Source organism: Rhinopithecus roxellana, chromosome 15 (genome assembly GCF_007565055.1).
Source record: "Rhinopithecus roxellana isolate Shanxi Qingling chromosome 15, ASM756505v1, whole genome shotgun sequence".
In the NCBI taxonomy this organism is placed as follows: domain Eukaryota; kingdom Metazoa; phylum Chordata; class Mammalia; order Primates; family Cercopithecidae; genus Rhinopithecus; species Rhinopithecus roxellana.
This window is the reverse complement of record NC_044563.1, coordinates 117,083,333-117,111,239: the sequence shown is the minus strand read 5'-3', so window position 1 is coordinate 117,111,239 and position 27,907 is coordinate 117,083,333. Positions and strand designations below refer to the sequence as shown.

Sequence of the window (27,907 nt, the reverse complement as noted above, 5' to 3'; positions counted from 1 at the left end):
TCTGAGGCAGAAGGCTAAGAAAAACGCATATAATTGTCAAGGGTGGCAGGGCAGTGTTGGTCTCAAAGTCCCGTCTGACTGACAGGGTAGAGGCTCTTCCTCACTGCCCGAATCTGCTTCCGGACAGCTCCACGGTTTCCTCAGGAAGCCGCGCTCTACCTTCATCCACCTCAGGCGTGTCCTGCAGAGCCCTCTGGAGAACCAGCTTCAGGTTCTGCCTATTCTGACGCTGCCTAAAGGAGCCCACGAAGAAGTAAATGATGGGGTTGGCACTGCTGTTAAGAGCGGCCAGGAACATAGAAACTAGATGAACATGACAATATAAGACTTTCCGATCCACGTGGATCCATAAAAACAGGAAAAACTGAACGCCGAAGGGCAGGCCACAGAGGAGGAAGACCAGCACTGTGAGCAGGATGGTCACGTACAGCCTGGTCAGCGGCATCTTCCGGGATCCACAGAGAATCCTGATCACTAGGACCAGGCTGGACACACAGAGAACCACACATAAAAAAATCAGCCACGCGACTGTAATGAAATCCAATGTTTGACACCAAACAGAATCCGTACCACTAAAAAGGAAGCCACAGAACATCCACTCCAGGATGCTCCGCAGCAGGGACAGGACCCAGAGCAGGACACACACGACCACTGACAGGTGTGTGGGGCGGCGGCAGCGGTACCAGATGGGCCACAGGATGGACAGGCAGCGTTCGGTGCTCATGGCGCTCAGAAAGCTCAGGCCTGCAAAGTAGGAAAACATCATCACAGGATAGAGGATTTTAGAGATGATTTGGGGCACACCAATGAAGCTTAAAAGGGAATATATAATGCGGCCACTGAGGAAGAGGAAGTCTGCCATGGACAGGTTGAGGATGTAGATGGAGATAGCGTTCTTGTGCATGCGGAAGCCCAGGAGCCAGAGCACAACCGCGTTTCCTGTCAGCCCCACAAGGGAAATTATGCACGTCAGCCCCATGAGGCTCAAGGTCTGCTTGTAGCAAGAAGTCTCCTCAGTTCTGTTGATTGGTGTCAGTTCTGTGTCCAAGGCTGGGATGGTTGGATCCATGCTCAGAAACCCTAGTTTGGTGACCCTGGAAACAGAAACCAGATGTGATCACCAGCTATATGATCTCTGATTCTCCCCACCACCCTGCCATGTGGGATTTACTTCCTCAATTAAAGAGGAGAGATCAGAGACTTGCAGAGAGTAAGTCACCTATCAAAAGGTGGGGGTCCTCAAATCCAGTTCGAAATACAGTTCTTGTTGACTCTGAAGCCTGACCTCTCTCTACTGCCACACAAGTTCTGTACTGAAGTGGGAATAACATTAGGATCAAAACACCCCCACTCAAGTGGCCAGGACTGTGGACCCGATAATTACTCTATCCTGGGCCTGACATTTTCTCTTAGGTGGAGGAATTCAGATATGCAAAGAGGTGGTTGTGACACCCTCATGACTAGGACTGATCATCCATGGACAGGAAAGAAGACCACTCATTATGAATCAGAGGAAAATGTGACCTTTGCTAGAATAAGTGTGAAAATGGCTGGGCCTAGTGGGTGAGAAATAACTCAGTGTGTCAGTCATTGCAGACAGGACCACATTTTACATTTTATAATCCTAGTGCCTATTTCCCTGAGCAGCACACTGTGCTCTTCATAAATATTCATTCAATGAATGAATGCATGCATGAGGAGCCTAATGGTAATGGTAGATTTGGGTGAAATGGAAAATAAAAATGAAAGCACAATGTAAGTTATTAGAACACACATGTTTAATTAGATATAGAAAATTTCATTCATCAGAATTCTATTTGTGGACAGTTCTATCTGTGTTAAAAAGAATTATTGATGTGTGCCCCAAACCTGAAATTGGCCACTGATGTGCCTTTGAAATGAGGACCCAATGTGGCTTTACTGAACACCTAGAAGCATTTTTGTACACAATGTTTGGGTAGGGTGTGGGTCTGAGCTGAACTGCTCAGCAACGGAGCAAAAGAAAGACTAAGTGAGGGTGAAGTCTGAGTGCCACTGAAGCAGGTAATTGAAGTGTGGGAGTATGTATGGGAGACTACTAAGTGTTCTGCTGAGTATACACAATGTAAACCTATTTCATTCTCTCCTTCAGGAGATCTTTGGTTCATTTCTTTGTTGATGCAAACATTTGTATGTGAGGAGTCCATGAGGAGAAATAGGAGATATATAGGGCTTGGAGTATAAAGAGAGATATTCATGCAGATTTCAACTGGAGAATGAGGACTAGGTCTAATCTGGGAGAATAAGAGCAGCTGACAGAGAGTTTATTAGGTATTGTCTGTTTTAATTATCTGAAGAGCCTAGGAGGTAAGAATGAGCATTATTCCCATATGGAATATCATGCATTGGAGCACAAAAAGAGTGAATTATTTGTTCTGGGACTTACATAGTATGAATTTGAGACCAGCAGGGCTTACTCATGACCCAGTCTTCGAGCAGCCCTTTACACCTAGCACACTCTGTGTCAATTATATATGTTAGAGGGGGTAAAGGAGAGGAGGGATTCTCAAGATTAAATCCAAGTTGGCAGGCAAAATTGTGGGTTGAAAAGAAAAAAAAAACTAACCTAAAACAACTTCAGATAGAGAAAGAGAAGCAAGTCAAATAGGGAACAAAATAGAGAAGAATGAAAGTCATTTAGTAACAAATTCAGGAGTTCCTTTTTGCCTATCAGAGGCCACCTTTGCTCTGGAATCCCGAGAGTGCACAGGGGCAGGAGGCCTCCAGGTGAAAAGAAGACTCACCCTCCTCTGGGAGTACAGAGGAGCATCAGGAGTGAGTGCATCCATCATGAGCTCTCTTAGAAAGACAAGCTGCCACAGCCTTGCTTGACCCGAAAAGGAAATGGGAGGAAAAGGAGAACCTCTGTTATCCACACTCACGGCACTAAACACATTGTCCATCTATATTTAGGGTAATGGTGTATTTGTCTTCCTCATGAAACCTGAAGCTTCATAACGACTAGTCATGCCTGTCTTTTTCACTGTGGTATTACAAACATTTAGCATGTGTTCCTTAAAGATCATCCATGGTATTATCTTAATATAACATAAGATGAAGCCAAGGTCTAGAGAATTACAGCGTTTTCGTGAGTTCACAACACGAAGAGCAGGCTCAATACCAGCCCCTGGTCCCTGGAGCCCTGCATGAGACTTCTGTATTGTTCTCTGCCCCATCATTCATTATCTTAGAGGAGTTCCTGAAAAATCTTGATGTGAGCACAGAATCAGAGACTGTCAGAGGCAGAAGAGACTGCTAGGTTGCCCCATTGCTCATTTTCCTGTTTGGTCACATAAAAATTCTGAGAGTTTAAAAGAAGCACAAGGACCCACATTCCAGTTTTCCTTGATGTCAGGTGCCATTGTATGATCAGGTTCTGTTCAACAAAAGATGCACAAAAGTGATATGGCTCACAGGACCAATAGCAGGAGTAACATGTTTCCTTTCCTTATTTTTTTTTCCATCATGCTGGAATGCTGATGTGGCTGGAACCATGTAGGATCACAAGGATGAGGGCAGCTCTCTAGGAACTGGGGAGTAGCAGTTTTTGGAATTCTGATGTACGATGCCTTGGAGCTTCCAACACTGATCTCAAAGATAGTCTTTTCTGGGTATTCACAGGGCCTTTCCTATATGGCAGATGTGTGTGCTGCAATCCCAGCACACAACAAAATCTGCAGATGCTCAGTTTCCTTATATAAAATCATGTGGTAATTGTACAAAACCTATGCACTTTCTCCCAGATACATTAAATCATTTCTAAGTTACTTAGAATAACTGACAAAATGCAAATGTTATGTAAGTTCTTGTTTTACTGTGTTATTTTGGAAGTAATGACAAGGAAAAACAATTTTGTACCTGTTCAGTAAATACACACCTCCACCATACCCTTATTTTTGGAATAGTTTCCACCTGTGGTTTGTTGAATCTGCAGATTCTGGACCTAGTGACCCAGAGACACAACTGTACTTTCTTATTTAAGACATTTCTACTTCGTGTCTTTATGAGAGGGGTCAAACTTATATTCTAAAAAAAGAAATATGTTCCCTTTTTAAAATTGTATTTTATTTTCTATGCATTTTTGAAGAATGCAAACATTTCTGCATAGAAGTGACAGTAGAGAAAGACATGCCAAACATTAAAGTAGTCTGATAGAGCTGAAATGAGACAGGAATCAATCACCTGTAGACAGAGACTGTCCCAGGAATTAGGAGGATATAAGATGGTGAGAGGATAGTCTCATTTGCTATGAGGATTTGCTTTCCATTCTTCTTTATCCTGTTTGACATCCCAAGAGAGTGGCTTCTATGTACCACATCAGTGGGATTCTTTTTAGTTCCAGTATCTGGTGGAATTGTGACACTGGGACACACCAGCAGGATACTGGAGGACAGCAGGAGAGCCACTTGGGATTTCCACCTCCTGGTTCTCTGCCTGTGTATTAGTTCATTCTCAAATTGCTACAAAGAAATACCTGAGACTGGGAAATTTATGAAGAAAACAGGTTTAATTGCCTCATGGTTCTGCAGGCTATACAAGAAGCATAGCAGCTTCTGCTTCTGGGGAGGCCTCAGGAAGCTTCCAATCATGGTGAAAGGCAAAAGGGGAGGAAGTCATCTCACATGGTGAGAACAGGAGCAAGAGAGACAGGGAAGAGGTGTTACACACTTTTAAATAACTAGATTTCATGAGAACTCACTCACTATCACTATAGCAGTGCCAAAGGCGGATGGCATTAAGCCATTCATGAGAAACCATCCTCACGATCTAATCACCTCTCACCAGGCCCTCCCTCCAACAGTGGGAATTACAATCAACATGAGATTTGGGTGCAGAGGACACAGATCCAAAGCATATCAGCCTGTGTGGCTGTGTGTTGGCCAAGCAGGGCTTCTCCACCTGTCTGCTGGTGTTCTTCTACCCCTATGGCTATAGCTATGGCTATGGCGACAATGGTAACTGCTCCTTCCCTGTCCCTTTCAGCCTAGGGGAGGACTTAGTGCTCCCCTATGTATTGCTGCTTAGGGTGCTGACCCGTGCATTGTCTCTTTCCCTTGACCCTGTGCATCTTTGTAAATACTTTCCTCATGAAACACTCCTCAGTCATTTCAGTTCTGACCATCTATTTCTTCCTTGAACCTTTCCAGACAGGCAAGGATTAACAATTTAGAAAAGTAAGTAAAACAACAAAATCTGCTTCTACAGCAGTTCAACTCTGCAAAGCAATGCCTGCATGTCCTCTAGCTCCTTAACTGAATGTGAGAGGCAGAATTCTCTCCATGAGGACAGATTCAGTGATTGGAATAAGGGAGGTGATATGGAGAGATAAATCAAAGAGGGGACCCCAGTTGAAACTCACACAGTCTAGGTTGGCAGCACTCAGTTTTCAGAAGGAAATTTCATGTCTCCTGTCTTTTCCTAAAACAAGCTCATGATCCCTTGCCTGTAGCACCTAGGTGGAAACAGAAACGATCTTATAGCAAAAACCGTAACTGACTATGGAAGAAGACAGTTCTTGGTACTTACCCTTATCTTTTTCTCTTTCGTCCAGCAGTGAAGACTCCCCTTGTTCTAAAAGTGGAGAGCCTTTCTGGGATTCAGTGACTTCAGAGGAGCCTTCTGTGTTGCTTAAATTCAGGAGATACCCACAGGAGCTGGAGTCAAAGCTGGTGAGCAATCCAGACTTATGAAGATGCTGGACAGACTTGTTATTTCCTGTATGAGGACTATGGACAAATCAGTGGCCAGAGGTATTGGAGACACAAACCCTACCTGAGATGATTCTTGGCCTCTGTCCCATATTCAGTACAGATAAGCCTCTCCCATCACATTCCATCTTGTTCAACTTCCTTGATAAAACAGTGGCAAGGTTTGAGAGAATGGACTCCCATTTCAAAAGTTCTACTGTGTATAAAATGCTATCAAATAGCATTGCATGCTACATTAAAATCTTTCATAAAAGGATGAGTCAGTTGATGTGGCAGACTTCACTGTTGTCTTGTTTTAAGATATTGGCACAGCCTGTCTTACCTTCAGCAGCCACCTCAGCAGCCAACAACATCAGGCAAGACCCTCCAGCAGCAAAGCGTTTGGCTGATAAAGGTTCTGATGATGATTATGATTTCCCAGTGAAAAAGTATTTTTTAAGTAATGCAAGCACATAGCTTTAGACATAATGCCATTGCAACTCAATAGACTACAGTATAGTGTACGCATAACTTTTACATGTACAAGGATACCAAAAATTCATGTGATTTACTTTATTGTAATATTTGCTTTATTGCAGTAGTGGAAGCAGACTTCCAATGTCTTCAATGTATGCCTATTATGATAAAGGTTGTATATCAAAGTAGTGTGTAAAACGGGCACTGTTGAATGAATGGGATTGGGACAACTGAGTTTCTGTGTGAAATGAATAAAGGTGGAAACATACTTTACACATGATTTGAGGATAAATCCAAATACAGTACTTAAAATTTTATAATGAAAATACAATTACCTGGAGGAGCCATAGCCAAATAGTTTTCAAATCAAAGTGGAAAAAGACTTTCAATTATGGGATACAATTCAGAAGATATTAAAGAAAATATTTATAAAGACAAAAAGAAGGCCAGCTGTGATGGCCCGCTCCTGTAATCCCAGCACTTTGGGAGGCCATGTGGGGTGGATTGCTTAAGCTCACAAGTTTGAGACCATCCTGGGCAACATAGTGAAAACCCATCTCTACAAAAAATACAAAAACTATCCACGTGTGGTGGTGCATGTCTATAGTCCCAGCTACTTGGGACATTGTGGTGGGAGGACAGCTTGGGCCCAGGCCGCGGAGGTTACAGTGAGCCAACATCACACCACTGCACTCCAGCCTGACTGATAGAGTCAGATTTTGTCTCAAAAAAAAAAAAAGTTTTTTTTTTTAGCATAACATTAACCATCATAATCAAGATATAAATAAACTGTGGCCAGGTGTGGTGGCTCACCCTTATAATCTCAGCACTTTGGAAGGCTGAGGCGGGCAGATCACCTGAGGTCAGGAGTATGAGACCAGCCTGGCCAACATGGTGAAACCTGGTCTGTACTAAAAATACAAAAATTAGTGGAAGTACTATGCAGCCATAAAAAAGGATGAGTTTGCGTCCTTTGTAGGGACATGGATGCAGCTGGAAACCATCATTCTTAGCAAACTATTACAAGAACAGAAAACCAAACACTGCATGTTCTCACTCATAGGTGGGAACTGAACAATGAGATCACTTGGACTCGGGAAGGGGAACATCACACAGCGGGGCCTATCATGGGGAGGGGGGAGGGGAGAGGGATTGCATTAGGAGTTATACCTGATATAAATGATGAATTGATGGGTGCTGACGAGTTGATGGGTGCAGCACACCAACATGGCACAAGTATACATATGTAACAAACCTGCACGTTATGCACATGTACCCTAGAACTTAAAGTATAATAAAAAACAAAAAAAATTAAAAAAAATACAAAAATTAGTTGGTTGTGGTGGCACATGCTTGTAATCCCAGTTGCTCAAGAGGCTGAGCAAGAGAATGGATTGAACCCAGTAGTTGAAAGTTGCAGTGAGCCAAGATTGTGCCTCTGCATTCCAGCTTGGGTGACAGAACGAGACTCCATCTCAAAAAATAAATTAGTAAGTTAATAAAATTAAATAAATAAATGAACAGTTGGTAATGTATATTATAGCCAAAGTATAAATTTTCTCTATTGATACAAATTTTTCTAAATGATGTTAATAATTCAAAATTGAAAAAGCTAATAAGAAAATAACTTTAAGTCATGATTCACAATTTCTAAAAAATAAAAATGGCTCCTAAACATACGGAAAGAGGAGAAATTCAACTCATAATGAAAGACATGCCAACTGAAATTACAGAGTTATATTTTACTTACCAAAATATTAAAAACCATTAAGTTTTATAGCATACAGTGTGGGGATGGAGTGGCATCAGGTACCCTCACTCATTTCTCCTGAGGATGCAGATGGATACAACTTCCAGTGAAGGAATTTTCAACATATGAAAGCATGTATAAAGTATCATCCTTTTCTCTCTGTAATTCCTCATCTACGAATTTATCTTAGAGATATATTTGTACATGTTCAAAAGATCTATGTACTAAGTTAATAAATGCAGTGTTATTTACAGTCAAAAACTTGTAACAGCCAAAATGGCCATCAATACTGTATAAATTATGGTCTATCTGTGCAATGGAATACTCTGTAGCTACCCAAAAAAAACAACGAACCTAATATAAAAGGCCCTCTAGAATTAGTTAGACTTTTTAAAAAGAATGCATGCCAATGTATATATTGTATGACAAAAAATATATAGTTGTTTTATTATTAAATATTTGTGAATTAATATACATTTTTATTAGTAAGTATAATAGGATACGTCTTTGTTAACAAGGCAAGGATGCCTGAGGACCTAACATGGGAATGACAGTTTTCAGTGAGTGTATTTAAAGATTATTTTTTAAAGCTTTGACTGTATTACAATGTCACAAATAAATTTTCAAACAAAAAACATAAATTTAATGATCTAGCTAAGAGAGGGAAATAGAGATATGAGAAGATACGAGGAAGGGTGAGGAAATGAAGATAACGAGTACAGAAAACTCTTTGGAAGATTTTTTTTTTCTAAAGGAAGAAAGATAAATCAGGCTGTGGATAGAGACGAATGACCGCTTAGATGGTGTTTTATGCCACAAATAGGATGGAGTGTTTCAATTGCAATGGAAGGATCCATTAGAGAAGGAAACATTGAAGATGTAGAAGGGAGAGGCAATAATGCTATAAAATGTTTCCAGGGAGGGAACAGAGGAAACTGCACAAATAAAAAGGGTGGTTTCAAACCGGAATTTGCAGAGCCCATTTCCTGGCATGAGAGAAAATGCAGAGAGATGCACTCGGAGGCAGATGGGCAGGTAGGTTCACTCTGTGGAGACTGAGTAATTCTCAGAAGAGCATCACCTGACAGTGATTAAAAAAATAAATGAAGAGTAGGTGGTTTCAGGAGAGAGACGATGGTTGAAGGTTTTCCTTTGGAGATGAGAGGCAATTATGGAAATGTTACATGACTGTTCAGGAGATATAAGTGAACATTTCAGGTTCAAGGTCGTAAATGTACAGTGAAACTGCTAGGCATGGTTGTGTGTTGAGTTCCAGCCACACTCAGTTCTATGGGAATAGGCATGGAGTTAGTGGAGAGCTAGATTCAATCAGGGCAAAAGATAAACAGATGGTTCAGCAGGGACATATATGCATGACAAATAAACACATAAAAAGATGCTCAACATCACTAATGTTTAGGACAATAAATAAAAGTCACGAGATACCACTCTACCCTCTCAATATAGCTAAAATATAAAATACTGATAGTTTCAAATATTAGCTGAGATTTGAAGGAATTGGAGGTCTGATACACTGCCAATGAGAAAGTAAAATATTAGAGCTACTCTGGGAAATCTTGCATTTTCATACAATCCAGCAATCCAGTGTATCCTAGAACCTGGAAAATTTATCCCAGAAACTGGGAAACTGTTCACTTCAAAATCTGTACAGGAGAGGAGCCAAGATGGCTAAATAAAAACAGTTCTGGTCTGCAGCTCCCAGCGGGACCAACACAGAAGACTGGTGATTTCTGCATTTCCAACTGAGGTACCCAGTTCATCTCACTGAGACTGGTTAGTCAGTGTGTACAAGCCACAGAGAGCAATGAGAAGCAGGGTGGGGCGTCGCTTCATCTGTGAAGTGCAAGGAGCCGGGGGACACCCTTCCCCTAATCAAGGGAAGCTGTGAGGAACTGTGCTACCAGCCCAGTACTATGGTTTTCAAATGGTTTTTGCAATCTGCAGATCAGGAGATTCCCTCGTGTGCCTACACCACCAGGGCTCTGGGTTTCAAGCACAATATTGGGCAGCTGTTTGGGCAGAGACCGACCTAGCTGCAGGAATCTTTTTCATACCCGAGTGGTGCCTGGAACCCCAGTGAGACAGAACCATTCACTCCCCTTGAAAGGGGGCTGAAGCCAGGGAGACAAGTGGTCTCCCTCAATGGGTCCCACTCCCACAGAGCCCAGCAAGCTAAGCACCACTGGCTTGAAATTCTCACTGCCAGCACAGCAGTCTGAGGTCGACCTAGAACTGATCCAGCTTCGTGGAGGGAGGGGTATCCACCATTCCTGAGGCTTTACTAGGCGGTTTTCCCCTGATAGTGCTAAGAAGGCTGGGAGGTTTGGACTGCGTGGAATTCACCACAGCGCGGCTAAGAAGCTGTGGCCAGACTACTTCTCTAGATTCCTTGTCACTGGGCAGGACATCTCTGAAGCAAAGGCAGCAGGTCCAGCAGGGGTTTACAGATAAAATTCCTATCTCCCTGGGATAGAACATGTGGGGGAAGGGGAGGCTGTGGGTGCAACTGCCACAGATTTAATCTTTCCTGCCTGCTGCCTCTGAAGAGAGCAGCTGATCCTGACAAGGGGGGTTCTCCCAGCACAGTGCACCAGCTCTGCTAAGGGACAGACTGCCTCCTCAAGTGGGTCCCTGACCCCCGTGCCTCCCAACTGGGAGAGACCTCCTAACAGGGGTTGACAGACACCTCATACGGAAGAGATCTGGTTGCCATCAGGCCAGTGGCCCTCTGCAATGAAGCTTCCAGAGAAAGGATCAGGCAGTCATCTTTGCTGTTCTGCGGCCTCCACTGGTGGTACCCAGGTGAACAGAGTCTGGATTGGACCTTCAGCAAACTGCAGTGGACCTGCAGAAGAGGGGCCTGACTGTTAGAAGACAAACTAGCAAACAGAAGGCAATAACATCAACATCAACTTCAACTAAACACCCCCACACAAAAACCCCACCCAAAGGTCATCAACCTCAAAGATCAAAGGTAGATAAATCCAGAAATAGGAGGAAAGCATGCAAAAATACTGAAAATTCCAAAAACCAGAAAGCCTCTTCTCCGCCAGAGTATCACAACTCCTCTCAAGCAACGGCACAAAACTGCATGGAGAATGAGATTGACGAATTGACAGAGTAGGTTTCAGAAGGTTGGTAATAACAAACTCCTTTGAGCAAAAGGAGCATATTCTAACCCAATGCAAGAAAGTTAAGAACCTTGATAAAAGGTTACAGGAACTGCTAACTAGAATAATCAGTACAGAGAGGAACATAAGTGACCTGATGGAGCTGAAAAACACAGCACAAGGACTTTGTGAAGCATACACAAGTATCAATAGCCAAATTGATCAAGCGGAAGAAAGAACATCAGAGAGCGAAGATCAGCTTACTGAAATAAGGTGTGAAGACTAGATTAGAGAAAAAAAGAATGAAAAGGAACGAACAAAACCTTCAAGAAATCTGGGGCTATGTGAATAGACAAACCTACAATTGATTGGTGCAACTGAAGGTGATGGGGAGAATGGAACCAAGTTCAAAAATACACTTCAGGATATTATCCAGGAGAACTTCACCATCCTAGCAAGACAGGCCAACATTCAAATTTAGGAAACAGAGAGAACAGAGAAATTTAGGAAACAGAGAACAACACTAAGATATTCCTTGAGAAGAGCAACCCCAAGACACATAATTGTCAGATTCTCCAAAGTTGAAATGAAGGAAAAAATGTTAAAGGCAGCCAGAGAGAAAGGTCAGGCTACCTAAAACACAAGCCCATCAGAATAACAGCAGATTTCTCTGCAGAAACCCCAGTCAAACTAAGCTCCATATGCAAAGAAGAAAAAAAATCCTTTCCCGACAGGCAAATTATGAGGGATTTTGTCATTACCAGGCCTGCCTTACAGGAGCTCCTGAAGGAAGCACTAAATATAGAAAGGAAAAACTGGTACCAGCCACTGCAAAAACACACTAGAATATAAAGACCAATGACACTATGAAGAAACTGCATTAACTAATGTGCAAAATACCCAGCTAGCATCATGATGACAGGATCAAATTCACACATAACAATATTAACCTTAAATATAAATGGGCCAAATGCCCCAATTAAAAGACACAGACAGGCAAATTGGATAAACAGTCAAGACCCATAGGTGTGCTGTATTTAGGAGACCCATCTCATGTGCAAAGACACACATAGGCTCAAAATAAGAGGATGGAAAAATATTTGCCAAGCAAATGGAAAGCAAAAAAAAGCAGTGGTTGCAATTCTAGTCTTTGATAAAACAGTCTTTAAACTAACAAAGATCAAAAAAGACATAGGAGGGCATTACATAATGGTAAAGGGATCAATGCAACAAGAAGAGCTAACTATTCTAAATATATATGTACCCAATACAGGAGCACACACATTCGTAAAACAAGTTCTTACAGACCTACAAAGAGACTTAGACGCTCACGCAATAATAGCAGGAGACTTTTACATCCCACTGTCAATATTGGATCCATGAGACAGAAAATTAACAAGGATATTCAGGACTTGAATTCAGCTCTGAACCAAGTAAACCTAATAGACATTGACAGAACTCTCCACTCCAAATCAACAGGATATACATTCTTCTTAGTACCACATAGCACTTATTCTAAAATCAACCACTTAATTGGAAGTAAAATACTCCTCAGCAAATACAAGAGATTGGAAACAATAACAAACAATCTCTCTGACTGCAGTGCAATCAAATTAGAACTCAGGATTAAGAAACTCACTCAAAACCACACAACTACATGGAAATTGAACAACCTGCTCCTGAGTGACTACTGGGTAAATAACAAAATTAAGGCAGAAATAAAGAAGTTCTTTGAAATCGATGAGAACAAAGAGACAACATACCAGAATCTCTGGGACACAACTAAAGCAGTGTTAAGAGGGAAATTTATAGTACCAAATCCCCACATCAGAAAGCTGAAAAGGCTTGAAATCAACACCCTAACATCACAATTTAAAAAAACTAGGGAAGCAAGAACAAGCAACTTCAAAAGCTAGCAGAGGACAAGAAATAACTAAGATCAGAGAAGAACTGAAGGAGCTAGAAACACGAAAAACCCTTCAAAAAAAATCAATGAATCCAGAAACTGACTTATTCAAAACGTTAACAAGATAGATAGACCACCAGCTAGAGTAGCAAATAAGAAGAGAGAAAAACCAAATAGACACAATAAAAAACGATAGAGGGGATATCACCACTGATCCCACAGAAATACAGCTACCATCAAAGAATACTACAAACACCTCTAAGCAAATCAACTAGAAAATCTAGAAGAAATGGATAAATTCCTGGACATATACACCCTCCTCTGATGAAACCAGGAAGAAGCCAAATCCCTGAATAGACTAATAACAAGTTCTGAAATTGAGGCAGTAATTAATAGCCTATCAATGAAAAAAAGTTCAAGACCAGATGGATTGACAGCCAAATTCTACCAGAGGTACAAAGAGGAGCTGTTACCATTCCTTCTGAAACTATTCCAAACAATAGAGAAAGAAGGACTCCTCCCTAACTCATTTTATGAGGCCAGCTTCATCCTGATACCAAAACCTGGCAGAGACACAACAAAAAAAGAAAATTGCAGACCAATAACCCTGATGAACATTGATGCAAAAATCCTCAATAAAATAATGGCAAACCGAATCCAGCAGCACATCAAAAAGGCTTATCCACCACGATCAAGTCAGCTTCATCCCTGGGATGCAAGACTGGTTCAACATATACAAATGAATAAGTGTAATCCATCACATAAACAGAACCAATAACAAACACCATGTGATTATCTCAATAGATGCAGAAAAGGCCTTTGATAAAATTCAACATCCCTTCATGTTAAAAACTCTCAATCAACTAGGTATTGATGGAACATATCTCAAAATAATAAGAGCTATTTATGATAAACCCATAGCCAATATGACACTGAATGGGCAAAAACTGGAAACACTTCCTTTAAAAACTGGAAACAAGACAGAAATGCCCTCTTACCACTCCTATTCAACACAGTATTGAAAGTTCTGGCCAGGGAAATCAGGTAAGATAGATAAATGAAGGGTATTCAAATAGGAAGACAGGAAGTCAAATTGTCTCTATTTGCAGATGACAGGATTGTATATTTAGAAAACCCCATTGTCTCAGCCCCAAAACTCCTTAAACTGATAATCAACTTCAGCAAAGTCTCAGGATACAAAATCAGTGTGCAAAAATTACAAGCATTCCTGCACACGAATAATAGAAAAGCAGAGCACCAAATCATGAGTGAACTCCCTCTCACAATTGTTGCAAAGAGAATAAAAGATTTAGGAATACAACATACAAGGGATGTGAAAGACCTCTTCAAGGAAAATTACAAACCAGTACTCAAGGAAATAAGAGAAGATACAAACAAACGGAAAAAAATTCCATTCTCATGGATATGAAGAATCAGTATCATGAAAATGGTCATACTACCCAAAGTAATTTCTAGTTTCAGTGCTATTCCCATCAAGCTACCATTGACTTTCTACACAGAATTAGAAAAAAACTAGTTTAAATTTCATTTAAAACCAAAAAGAGCCCGTATCACCAAGACAATCCTAAGGAAAAGGAACAAAGCTGGAGGCATCACGCTACCTGACTTCAAACTATACTACAAGGGTACAGTAACCAAAACAGCATGGTACTGCTACCAAAACAGATACATAGACGAGTGAAACAGAACAGAGACCTCAGAAATAACACCACACATCTACAACCATCTGATCTTCGACAAACCTGACAAAAATAAGCAATGGTGAAAGGATTCCCTATTTAATAAGTGGTGCTGGGATAACTGGCTAGCCATATGCAGAAAACAAAAATTGGACCCCTTCCTTACATCGTGTACAAAAATAAACTCCAGATGGATTAAACATTTAAATGTAAAACCCAAAACCATAAAAAAAACCCACAAGAAAATCCAGGCAATAGCATTCAGGACATAGGCATAGGCAATGACTTCATGATGAAAACACCAAGAACAATTGCAGCAAAAGCCAAAATTGACAAATGTGATCTAATTAACCTAAACAGCTTCTGCACAGCAAAAGAAACTATCATCAGAGGGAACAGGCAACATACAGAATGGTAGAAAATTTTTTCAATCTCACCATTTCACAAAGATCTAATATCCAGAATCTTAAAGGGAGTTAAACAAATTTAAAAGAGGAAAACACCTCCACCCCATCAATAAGTGGGTGAAGGATATGAACAGACACCTCTCAAAAGAAGACATTTATGCGGCCAAAAAACATATGAAAAAAAGCTCATTATCACTGGTCATTAGAGAAATGCAAATAAAAACCACAATGAGATACCATCTCACGACAGTCAGAATGGTAATTATTAAAAAGTTAGGAGGCTGGGCGTGGTGGCTCATGCCTGCAATCCTAGCACTTTGGGAGGCCGAGGGGGGCAGATCACAAGGTCAGGAGATTGAGACCATCCTGGCTAACATGGTGAAACCCTATCTCTACTAAAAATACAAAAAATTAGTCAAAAAAAAATTTAGGAAAGAACAGATGCTGATGAGGCTGTGGAGAAATAGGAAAGCGTTTATACTGTTGGTAGGAGTGTAAATTAGTTCAACCATTGTGGAAGACAGTGAGAAGATTTCTCAAGGATGTGAAACCAGAAATATCATTTAGCCCAGCAATCCCATTACTGGGTATATATCCAAAGGATTATAAATCATTCTAGTATAGAGACACATGCACATGTATGTTTATTGCAGCACTATTTACAACAGCAAAGACTTGGAAACAACCCAAATGTCCATCAATGATAGACTGGATGAAGAAAATGTAGCACATATACACTATGGAATACTATGCAGTCATAAAAAATAATAAGTTCATGTCCTTAACAGGGACATGGATGGACCTGGAGGCCATTATTCTCAACAAATTAACACAGGAACAGAAAACCAAACAACGCACGTTCTCACTCAAAATTGGGAGTTGAAAAATGAGAACCGTTGAACACAGGGAGGGGAACATTACAGACCGCTTCCTGTTGGGTTGTGGGAATCAAGGGGAGGGAAATCATTATGACATATACCTAATGCATGCAGCGCTTAAAACCTAGATGATGGGTTGATAGGTGCAGCAAACCACCATGGCAGATGTATACCTATGTTAGAAACCTGCAGATTATGCACATGTATCCCAGAACTTAAAGTAAAATAAAAAAGTCTGTACACATATGTGTATAGCTACTTTATTTATAAATGCCACGTTAAAAAAAAAAAAAACAGCAATGTCTTTCCACTTGTGAATAGTGAAACAAAGCATAGTACATCCACACAATGGAATACTACTCAGTAGTATAAAAAAGTCAGCAATAAACTATCAGTAGCTGGAAAATGTCAGGTGAATCTCGAGGACATTATGCTGAATAAAAAAACCCAAAGTCAAAAGATTAGATATCGTATGATTCCATTTATGTAACACTTTTGAATTGATGAAATTACAGACATGAAGAATAGATCAGTGATTAGAGGGATTTGGGAAGAAGCACACTGTGTGTGTGACAGTAGAAGGAGCCCAAGGGAATTCTTCTGTCTTGAAGAAACACTTCTATGTTCAATGTGATTGTGTTTATGAATCTACACCTGTGACAAAATATTGTGGAATGAAACATAGAGGAATATCTCACTCCAAAAACGAGTGCATGCAAACACTGGTAAAATTTGGTAAGATTGTGCTGTAGCTATTTGGTGAAATCTGATAAGATTTGCGGTGTAGATAATTAGATGATATCAACGTCAATTTCCTGGTTTTGACAATACATTTATTTAACATGTAAGTATTGCTGTAGGTTGGGTGATGGGCATACAGGAATTCACTGTACTGCTTTCATAACTTCTTCATAGTCTACAATTAATTCATAGCAAAAACTTAAAAACCGACTGAAAGTCCTGTTCATTGTATGGACTTATCTCTATGGATATTGAAGTCACCAAGAATGAGGACATGGGGTATGCTGGAAGGAAGTTTGTAAACCAGGCACATAGGCTAGAAGATAAGGTAGTAAGCATTAATAGACATCTTCCACAAAATTAAGCGCATGTTAAATTTTTATCATATTTGTTTCCAATAACTCTTAAAATGAATACATACACTTTTACAGACACAACTTAAGGCTGAATCATGCATCTCTACTCTCAGCAATAATTGTACATGTCTTAGATAAGAAGGCAAGGGTGCCTGCACACCTGGAATAGAAATGACAATTTTCCTCAACTTCAGAATGTCTGAGGTTGGTATGTGTTATTCTCTCACATGTGTACTAAGATGTTAAAACAGGAGAATTAAACTAAATGTCAAGACGCTATAGATACTATGTTACAAAGAGGTGCTAGGTGACACAGAATTTGAATAGGAAGTTTTGGATATCCATATCAAGCTATGCAGAATTTAGGTTTGAATTTTTATGTGACAGTTACAATGTTGATTTAATTCACAGGTTAACTATCTCCCTTACTCCCAATGTGGGCCTTTTGTAGGTAAAAATGCTGCTCCAGAGAAGGGGCTGCATTCATTGCTTCTCTCTTCTCCCCTAACCCCCACACTTTTTTGTGTGTGTTTTTTTAATCCATATCTTCTGACCCTGGAGGTCTGGATATATCACTGTGAGGAGAGTAAGGAGAGCTGGGCATTGATTTTGATTTGTCCTGTTGGCCTGACCTGCCTGGCCCTCTCTGGGCTTATATTATTATAGAACTCACTCTTATGAATATCACAAAACTAACAGTAAGCCCTATCACTTCAAGGCCACAAAAGATAATGCTCATTATTCAGAGCACTCCAGCCTTGTGATTCTATTTAAGAGGGATCTTGCCATTCCAAATACATGAGGTGGCACAAGGAATAAAACTCATATATGAATTATTCACCATTCACTAAAAAACTCTATGCTTTTATTAACAGTGCCACTGTAAATTATCTCTTCTCCCATTTCCATCTGTTGGATCCTATTTATCTCTCTTTGCCAAAACAAAAATCTACATGACTGGCAAAATTTGCAGAGGGTATAATTATAATAATAATGCTGGGTCAGTTGTAGTCTTCAGTTAAAATTCTACCTATGACACGAAGCCCTCCATGATCCACTCACTTCTACATACACACTCAGGAATGAGATCTGCTCTGTCTCTGCTCTCCTTCCTTGTGTTTGCATCCTGCAAAGCTCCAGAATAATTGGACCAATATGATGGGCATGAGCATTGAGATTTCTTCTTCTATACTCTGCTGTCACTGCTAGGATAACAGCAAACAAATGTCATCTATATCTGTAGCCAGCATTGATGCATTGACAATAATGGTGCCCGACTGATACCATACCATCTTACAGAACAAGCATCTCGGCAGACTTTTCAGACTCTAGGTCACTGCCGCATAGGTGAGAAGAACATACGCTTACTGTGATTACAGTCACTGTGTAGAGACGTAAATTTCTCAGGCTGTCAGGATCATAACAGTAGTTATCTTCTCTCCTCAGGCTGTCAGGATTATAATAGTAGTTATCTTCAGTCCATGGTTATGGTAAAATCACACCTTACCCACATATTCTGAAAAGAGATATATAAGCACAAATGCACAAATGAAACAGTTTCAGCCTGGGGCAATCCCATAACCTCACTTCTGCTTGATTTGCCTGGAATGAGCATGTGATCCATGCTGGCCATGCAGTCAGCTTGAGAATCCCAAATTCCTGAAACCAGGTCCAGTGTTCTTCCCATTCTGGCACTTGCATATCCTGCTTCCCTACACATCTTAGGATTTCTAGATATTAGTTGGGTTTGCCTGAAGGCAAGGGCTTCTTCTGCTAGAACACAGGGTAATGGTAGTAGGTAGTTCTGCAATGTCTGTGGCCTAAGCAACTGCAGCGTCTCTTGAAAATCTTTTCAGGAATTGTGCATTAGTGTGATGTTGGACTATCAACTGAGGGTTGTTGTAAGATTCAGCCTATTAGTTTTGTGATGTCATCAATTATAAAATCATTGCTAAGATTGTTGCCTTCCATGAGTATCCACCTGGTGAACATTCTCTAATTTATTAAAATCATGTTGTTCTGCTTCAGCTGGGTGCTTTGGTGTGGCATTCCTCTTCAGAATGGCAGCCAGATAACTTGGAATTTTTAGATACCCTCTCCTCTGAGCACCTTTGAGCCACAAACACAATACTTGGATAGCATGTGTCACATTGGGTGGCAGTCTTTCCTGCACTAGTGTCATTCCTTCACAGGCTATGCACTCTGTGAATGTGGGTATGTTTACTTTGACTCCCAAGTGTCTAGCATGCAAGCTAGAGAATAGATGATGCTCAGTATGTATTTATATGATAAACAGTAGAAAAAGTGAGAGATATTGCTATGAAAAGCCCACTTAATGATATATTCAGGAATGCAAGTGCCTAGATTAATTGAAAATGACTGTTAATCAGTATTTTCAAAAATGATACATTTGTAATATGAACATTTCAATTTTATCAGAATTCTTTCACTATAATAGAGCTAGACTGTGGAACATTTGTTTGTGTAGGGTTCAGCAAATAGAATTCTACTCTGTCTGGCTGAAAGTATATCTGTCAATCATTGTCTATGATTTGCAGTTTAGATTAGTTTATTTGTAGATCTTAGCATCAGATACATAGCATTCTGTCCTAGCAAATCATTCTATATTTCTCATTTTTGCTTAATTTTGTAGAGTTGGAAGACTTACATCTACTAAACTAACAATAATTTGGAACCTGCTTTTATTTTCCATTTGAGTGTTCACATTAGTTTTTATGGAAACTGCAGTTCTTCTTTCATACTATTTTTTCATTGATCTGTGCTGTATTTTGATAAATTAGGTAATTATACAGAGAAGTTTAATTGGCAAAGCAGGACAAGAAACAGATCCAATTGGTTCTTGTGATTGTGATGACTCACTGTCCTTGAGCCCAGGTGTACTACAGCATCAGTGAATGGCCACAAAGGCTCAGCATTTTCTCGGCATCTATCAATATATTTTCTTCAAGAAGTGGAAAGGATTGGTTATAGAAATAGAATGTATTAGTGAGAGACTTATTTAAAAGCTGTTGCTTTTATGTAGAATTAGCACAGTGCCTGATGAATTAGAATTCAATGTTTGTTGAATTCATGCCTAAAATATAGTTAGAATGGAAGCTTCCCAAAAGTACCAACAGACTTTCATGTATATTCTCACTTTCTGGAGAACACTCCTGAATGTCCTGCATGCTCCTCCTTGATATGAAACCAAGAGGAAATGATATCATTGACCTTGGAAAGAAGGCAGCTCATGAGCAGACTCCCACATCCCCTCCGTTCTTCTTCCCAGAGGCAGTGAGCAGACCTGCAATGAAAGGGAACAGCTGTTCTCAGAATGACCAACTGCAGAGGACACTCTGTTAAGTGGGAGGTGCCTATACGAGTTCCAGTGAGACCTGGTGACTGAGCCAGCCTTTGCAAGATGTTGGATGAACCTGTGATTTTCAGGCAGGAGTTACTTGAGAAAAATATTTACCAAACATCTTCTAAATTCCACACCTAGTCTGTTGCACTAGAAATTTGAAGACACAATCCTTGCTTTAAAAGACCTCAGAGTACGAGTGAAGAGAAAGAAGTGAGGACAGATAATTCAAGTACACTATTGTAAGTGCTGTATTTGAGTAATGCTGAGGTCAAGTGAGTTCAGATCGGGCTTCAGGGACAGAATCTAAGCTTTCATAAAGCTGAAGTCTTCTTCTGTCAAAAGAAAAAGAATTTCACTAACATCAAAATAAGCAGGTTTCCAAGTTAGAAACAAAATTATTTGATTCAATTGCTAGGTGAAAATTCTCTACAGAATTCCCCATGACAGACAACATCTTTAGCCAAAACTGTGCAATTGATATCACAGACTCCCTGAGTGGACTCTCCCAATAACCTCTATCTGAACTAAAGATATCACATCAAAGCTCTTGGCATGGAGCATTGGCTGCAAACACTGGCTTCCTGCTTGCTCCGACCTGTAGGAAACCCTCACCTACAGCCACATCCTCCTAAAGCATTTGGAAATTGAGGGTGAACAGATGGGATTCAGCATCAGCAGAGTGCTGGGGCTGGAAGAGCAATGGATCTGGACTGAGGGGACCTGAATTCAACATCGTGAATAGTGTGAGAAAAGCCACCAATAAATTTTGTTGGACAAATTGAAAACTATATACCTATGTATTACTTTCATAGCTACTTTGTACTGTCTCCTGCATACTCAAATTGCACTTGTCAGCTCCCCTCAGTGAGGGACAATCTGAGGGGCAGCCTCACTTTCTGTGAGCAGCACACAGTCCACTGTGATGTCAGATCTTCTCTTGGTGGTCTCTTCTGTCTGCTTGAGTTATCTGTGGAAGGGATAACCACTGATGGAGCATAGTCCTGAATTTTGTACTGATCCCATTTCCATAATTAACTGTTTTTAATTGTGTTAAAATTTACATAACATACACTTTCTAACTATAATGATTTAAAGTATACAATTCAGTGTCATTAAGTACATTCAAAATAAGTTGTAACTGTTACCACCGTTTTAACAACTCTGCATTATTCCACACCGAACGTCTGTGCTCATTCAATAATGGCTACACATTCTCTCCATCATCCAGCACCAGGATCCTCCTAATTTGTTTTCTGTGTTCAAGAATTTCCTAGTTTTGATACCTCATAAAATTTGAATGTACAATATTGTTCTTTGGTCTGGCTTATTTCCCTTAGCACAATGTTTCCAGGTTCATCTATGTCACAGCATGTATTAGAATTCTATACCAACTGTAAGTTATTATCCAGATACTATAATTGACATTAGCATGGAAAGGTCAGATGTTTTCAGTCTTGCTTCTCATGTTAACAGCCATAAAACTAACTGAAAGTTACACCCAGAACAATTTGTACAAAACCTGGAAGAATGAAGAATTCTACAGCTGAAAGTATCTGTAAGTGAAGAATAAATTGTTTTCAAGATAATTTCCACTTTGAAACCGATATTGAAGTTTTCAGTGGCCTAAATGGAACTGGTGGGGCATATTTATGGGCTCCTCACTGGTTTATTAGTCCAGGAAGAGCTAAATAAGAACTTACCAGTTCTCAAAGTCTCAAAGGGAAGGGGCCATGGTTGTCTTTACTAGAAACCAAGGCCAATGTGTCACCATGCTGTGGACAATTGCAGCAGAGGACTTTTCATAAAACCAATTTTCTAGACTGTTTTTTATGAAGAGAGAGTTTGTCTCTAAGTACATTATTTTGCTCTATATCTGAAAATACAATGGAACGTAGAGATAGCAGAACTCATTTTTTAGAATCGAGCTTCCAACTGTCGTAATGCCTCCAGTCATAGAAGGGAACATGATTTTCAGGGGAACATAGTCTGAGACATTAATGAGAAATCCTCCCTTTCGATATAATCAGGTAGCAAACAAGTATAAGGAAGAGTTTTAAGGTTTTGGACAGGAACTACTTTCAATACCAGGTAATTGCAGAAAAAGTGTTCAGCAAGAAAGATTCAATGCAAGATAACAGGAAAAATGTATTGGCAATATCAAGGAGAATCTAAACATTGTATTATCAGACTAATGCTTTCTATGGTTGAAAACTGCAACTGTCAGATTAGATAAAAATCAGTTTGAAGACCTTGAGGAACCACTGAGACATTCCTGAGGTGCAACACTAAGAAAAACACATATAATTGTCAAGGGTGGCAGGGCAGTGTTGGTCTCAAAGTCCCGTCTGACTGACAGGGCAGAGGCTCTTCCTCACTTCCTGAATCTGCTTCCCGACAGCTCCAGGGTTTCCTCAGGAAGCCGCCGTCCACCTTCATCCACCTCAGACATGTCCTGCAGAGTCCTCTGGAGAACCAGCTTCAGGTTCTGCCTATTTTGACGCTGCCTAAAGGAGCCCACGAAGAAGTAAATGATGGGGTTGGCACTGCTGTTAAGAGAAGAAAGTAAAATGGAAACTAGATGAACGTGACAATATGTAAGACTCCCAAATCCATGTGGTTCTATAAAAACAGGAAAAACTGAATGCCGAAGGGCAGGTCACAGAGGAGGAAGATCAGCACTGTGAGCAGGATGGTCATGTACAGCCTGGTCAGCGGCATCTTCCAGGACCCACAAAGGATCCTGACCAGCAGGACCAAGCTGGACCCACAGAGAACCACAGATAAAAAAAATCAGCCACGTGACTGTGATGAAATCTGATGTTTGACACCAAACAGAATCAGCATCACTAAGCAGGAAGCCACAGAACATCCTCTCCAGGATGCTCCACCGCAGGAACAGGGCCCAGAGCAGGACACACACGACCGCTGACAGGTGTGTGGGGCAGCGGCAGCGGTACCAAATGGGCCACAGGACAGACGGTCAGCTGTACAGAATATTTGCGTAGGATGTAGGTCTGAGCTGAATTGCTCAGCAATAGAGCAGAGGAAAGAGTAAGTGAGGGTGAGATCTGAGTGCAACTGAAGGACATAACTGAATGTGGGAATATGTACGGGGGACTACTAAGTGTTCTGCTGGGTATACACAATGTAAACCTGTTTCATTCTTTCAGGAGATCTTTGGTTCATTACTTTTACATGCACTGGGACACCAAAAATTCATGTGATTCACTTTATTGTAATATTTGCTATATTACAGTGATGGAAGAAGACTTGCAATATCATCAATGTATGCCTATTATGATAAAGGTTGTATATCAAAGTAGTGTATAAAACAGGCACTATTCAATGAATGGGATTAGGACAACTGAGTTGCTGTGAGAAATAAAATAAAGGTAGAAACATACTTTATATATGATTTGAAGATAAATCCAAATATACTACTTATTTATGATGTAAACATCTGTATGTCCATGAGGGGAAACAGGAGGGTGTAGGGCTTGGAGTGTAAGAGAGCTATTCATGCAGATTTCAACTGGAGAATGAAGACTGGGTCTAATCTGAGTAGCAGGAGCTGATTTAGAGTTTTTAAGATATTGTCTCTTTTCATTATCTGAAGAGCTTAGGAGGTAAGAATGAGTGTTATTCCCATATGGCTAAGAACGCATTGGAACACAAAAAGAGTGAATTATTCATTCTGGGACTTATATAGTATGAATTTGAGCCCAACAGGGCTGACTAGGGCTGGTCCAGTCTTTGACCAGCCCTTTACAGCACCACTCTGTGTCGATTATACATGTTAGAGGGGATAAAGGAGAGGAGGGATTCTCAAGTTAAATTCAAGTTGGCAGTCAAAATTGTGGGTTAAAAAAAAAAAAAACTAACCTAAACAAATTTCAGATAGAGAAGGAGAAGCAAATCAAATAGGGAACAATATAGAGGAGAGTGAAAGGCATTTAGGAACAAATTCAGGAGTTCCTTTTTGCCTATCAGAGGCCACCTTTGCTCTGGAATCCCAAGAACGCACATGGGCAGGAACTCTTCAGGTGGAAAGAAGACACACCCTCCTCTGGGAGGTACAGAGGAGCATCAGGAGTGAATGCATCCATCATGAGCTCTCTTAGAGAGACAAGCTGCCACCACCCTGATTGACACGAAAAGGAAATGGGAGGAAAAGGAGAACCTCTGTTATCCACACTCTGTTATCCACATTCAGGGCACTAAACACTTTGTCCATCTATATTTATGGTATGATATGTTTGTCTTCCTTATGAAACTCAAAGCTCCATAAGGAGTAAGTCATGCCTATCTTTTTCACTGTGGTATCACTAACATTTAGCGTGTGTTCCTTAAAGACCATCTATGGTATTATCCTCATATAACATAAGGTGAAGCTGTGGCCTAGAGTATTAAAGTGTTTTCCTGTGATCACAATCATGAAGAGCAGGTCCAGTACCCACCCCTGGTCCCTGGAGCCCTGCATGAGGCTTCTGTACTGTTCTCTGCCCCATCATTTATTCTTTCTGAGGAGTTCCTGAAAAATCTTGATGTGAGCACAGAATCAAAGACAGTGAGGGGCTGAAGAGACTGCTAGGTTGCTCCAATATTGATTTTCCTCTTTGGTCACATAATAATTCTGCGAGTCTATAGGCAGCACAAGGACCCACATTCCAGTTTTCCTTGATGCTGGGTGCCTTTGTATAACCAGGTGCTGTTCAATGAAAGGTGCACAAAAGTGAGGTAAGCAAGTCCTGGCTCATAGAATCAATCAAAAGAGCAAAGTTCTTCCTTTCCTCCACCCTTTTCTATCATGCTGGAATGCTAATGTGGCTGTGAACCATGTAGGATCACAAGGATGAGGGCACCTCCCTGAGGACTGGGGAGTTGCAGTTTTGGAATTCTGATGTGTGATGCCTTGGAGTTTTCAGCTCAGATCTCACAGATAGTCATCTCTGGGTATTCACTGGTGCTTGCTTCTGGAACCCCAGAACACACCGAAATATGCAGATACTCAATTTCCTTATATAAAAAGATGCGATATTTGTACACACCTTATGCTCTTTCTCCCAGATACATTAAATCATTTCTAAGTTATTTAGAATAACTGACAAAATACAATTGCTATATAAATTCTTGTTTTACTATACTTTTTTTGGAAGTAATGACAAGGAAAAACAAATTTGTACCTGTTCAGCACATGCATACCTCTGCCATAACCTTATTTTAAAAATAGTTTCCACCTGTGGTTTGCTGAATCTGCAGATTCAGAACCTAGAGACCCAGAGGCACAATTGTACCTTCTTGTTTAAGATATTTCTACTTCATTCTTTATTAGAGCCACCAAACTTATATTCCAGACCCCAAAGTTCTCTCTTTTTTAAATTACATTTTATTTTCTATGCATTTTTGATAAATACAACCATTTCTGCATAGAAGTGACAGTAGAGAAAGACATGCCAAACATTAAAGTAGTCCTATAGAGCTAAAATGAGAAAGAAATCAATCACCTTTAGATAGAGAATGCCCAGTAATTAGGATGATATAAGATAGTGAGAGGGATCGTCTCATTTGCTATGAGGTTTTGCTTTCCATTCTTTTCTATCCCATTTGACATCCCAAGATAGTGGTTTTTATATCCCACATCAGCGGGATTCATTTTAATTCTAGCTTCTGGTGGAATTGTGACACTGGGACACACCAGCAGGAGACTGGAGGACAGCAGGACAGCAACTTCGGATTTCCACCTCCTGGCTCTCTGCCTATGTATGAGTTCATTCTCACATTGCTATAAAGAAATACCTGAGACTGGCAAGTTTATGAAGAAAACAGATTTAATTGGCTCATTGCTCTATAGGCTATACAGGAAGCATAGCAGCTTCTGCTTCTGGGGAGGCCTCAGGAAGCTTCCAATCATGGTGAAAGTCCAAGGAAGAGAGAGGCATCTCACACGGTGAGAGCAAGAGCAATACAGAGAGAGGGAGGCACTACACGCTTTTAAACAACTCGATTTCATAAGAACTCACTCACTATCACTACAGCAATACCGAAGGGGGATGGTGCTTATACTATTCATGTGAAACCGTCCCCACAATCTAATCACCTCCCACCAGGCCCTCCCTCCAATATTGGGAGTTACAATCAACATGAGATTTAGGAGGGGACACAGAGCCAAATCTTATCAGGCTGTGTGGCTTTGTGTTGGCCATGCAAGGCTTCTCCACCTGCCTGCTGGTGCTGTCCCACCCCTATGGCTACAGCTATGGCCATGGCGACAATGGTAACTGCTCCTTTCCTGTCCCTTTCAGCCTAGGGGAGGACTTAGTGATCCCCTATGCATTGCTGCTTAGGGTTCTGACCCGTGCATTGTCTCTTTCCCTTAACTTTGCACATCTTTGTAAATACTTCCCTCATGAAACACTCTTCAACCATTTCAGTTGGGACCATCTGTTTCTTCCTCGAACCTTTCCAGACAGGCAAGGAAGAAAAATTTAGAAAAGTAACCAAAACAACAAAACCTGCTTCTACAGCAGTTCAACTCTATGAAGCAATGCCTGCATGTCCCTTTGCTCCTTAAATGAATGTGAGGGGCAGCATTCTCTCCATGAGGACAGATTCAGTGATTGAAATAAAGGAGGTGATATGGGGAGTGATATGGGGAGATAAATCAGAAGCAGGGATCCCGATTGAAGCTCAACACAGTCTGAGTTGGCAGCACTGTTTCTAGAAGGAAACTTCATGTCTCCTGTCTTTTCCTGAAACAAGCTCATGATCCCCTGCCTGTAGCACCTAGGTGGAAACACAGAAACGATCTTATAGCAAAAACCATAACTGACTATGGAAGATGACTTACCCTTATCTTTTTCCTACCTTTATCTTTTTTTTCTTACCTTTATCTTTTACTTACCCTTATCTTTTTCTCTTTTGTCCAGCGGTGAAGACTTTCCTTGTGCTAAAGGTGGAGAGCCTTTCTGGGATTCAGTGACTTCAGAAGACCCTTCTGTGTTGCTTAATTCAGGAGATGCCCACAGGAGCTGGACTCAAAGCTGGTGGTCAATCCAGACTTATGAAGATGCTGGACAGACTTGTTATTTCCTATATGAGGACTATGGACAAATCAGCGGCCAGAGGTATTGGAGACACAAACCCTACCTGAGATGATTCTTGGCCTCTGTCCCATATCCAATATATATAAGCCTCTCCCATCACATTCCATCTTGTTCAACTTCCTTGATAAAAACAGCGGCAAGGTTTGAGAGAACTGACTTCCGTTTTAAGGGAAGATCTACTGTGTATAAAATGCTATCAAATAGCATTGCATGCTACATTAAAATCTTTCATAAAAGGATGAGTCAATCGACGTGGCAAACTTCACTGTTGCCTTGTTTTAAGATATTGGCACAGCCTGTCTTACCTTCAGCAGCCACCTCAGCAGTCATCAATATCAAGCAAGACCCTCCAGCAGCAAAGCGTTTGG

General features: G+C 40.7%; 1 protein-coding gene and 1 pseudogene across 1 annotated transcript; both read right to left on the bottom strand.

Moving 5' to 3' along the window:
- Nucleotides 1-100: 100 nt before the first annotated feature.
- Nucleotides 101-27,562, bottom strand: LOC104665719 (mas-related G-protein coupled receptor member X1). The gene is made up of 2 exons (XM_010367614.2): nucleotides 27,338-27,562; nucleotides 101-1,094 (listed from the first exon to the last, which is right to left on the bottom strand). Exon 2 carries the CDS (start codon nucleotides 1,067-1,069, stop codon nucleotides 101-103), a length of 969 nt encoding a protein of 322 aa, XP_010365916.1. The 5' UTR covers nucleotides 1,070-1,094; nucleotides 27,338-27,562.
- On the bottom strand, nucleotides 5,239-23,413 carry LOC104665721 (annotated as a pseudogene).
- Nucleotides 27,563-27,907: the final 345 nt, after the last annotated feature.

What these genes read in the sequence shown, in the direction of transcription:
- LOC104665719 (XM_010367614.2), bottom strand. Translation starts at nt 1,069, where the DNA reads ATGGATCCAACCATCCCAGCCTTGGACACAGAACTGACACCAATCAAC.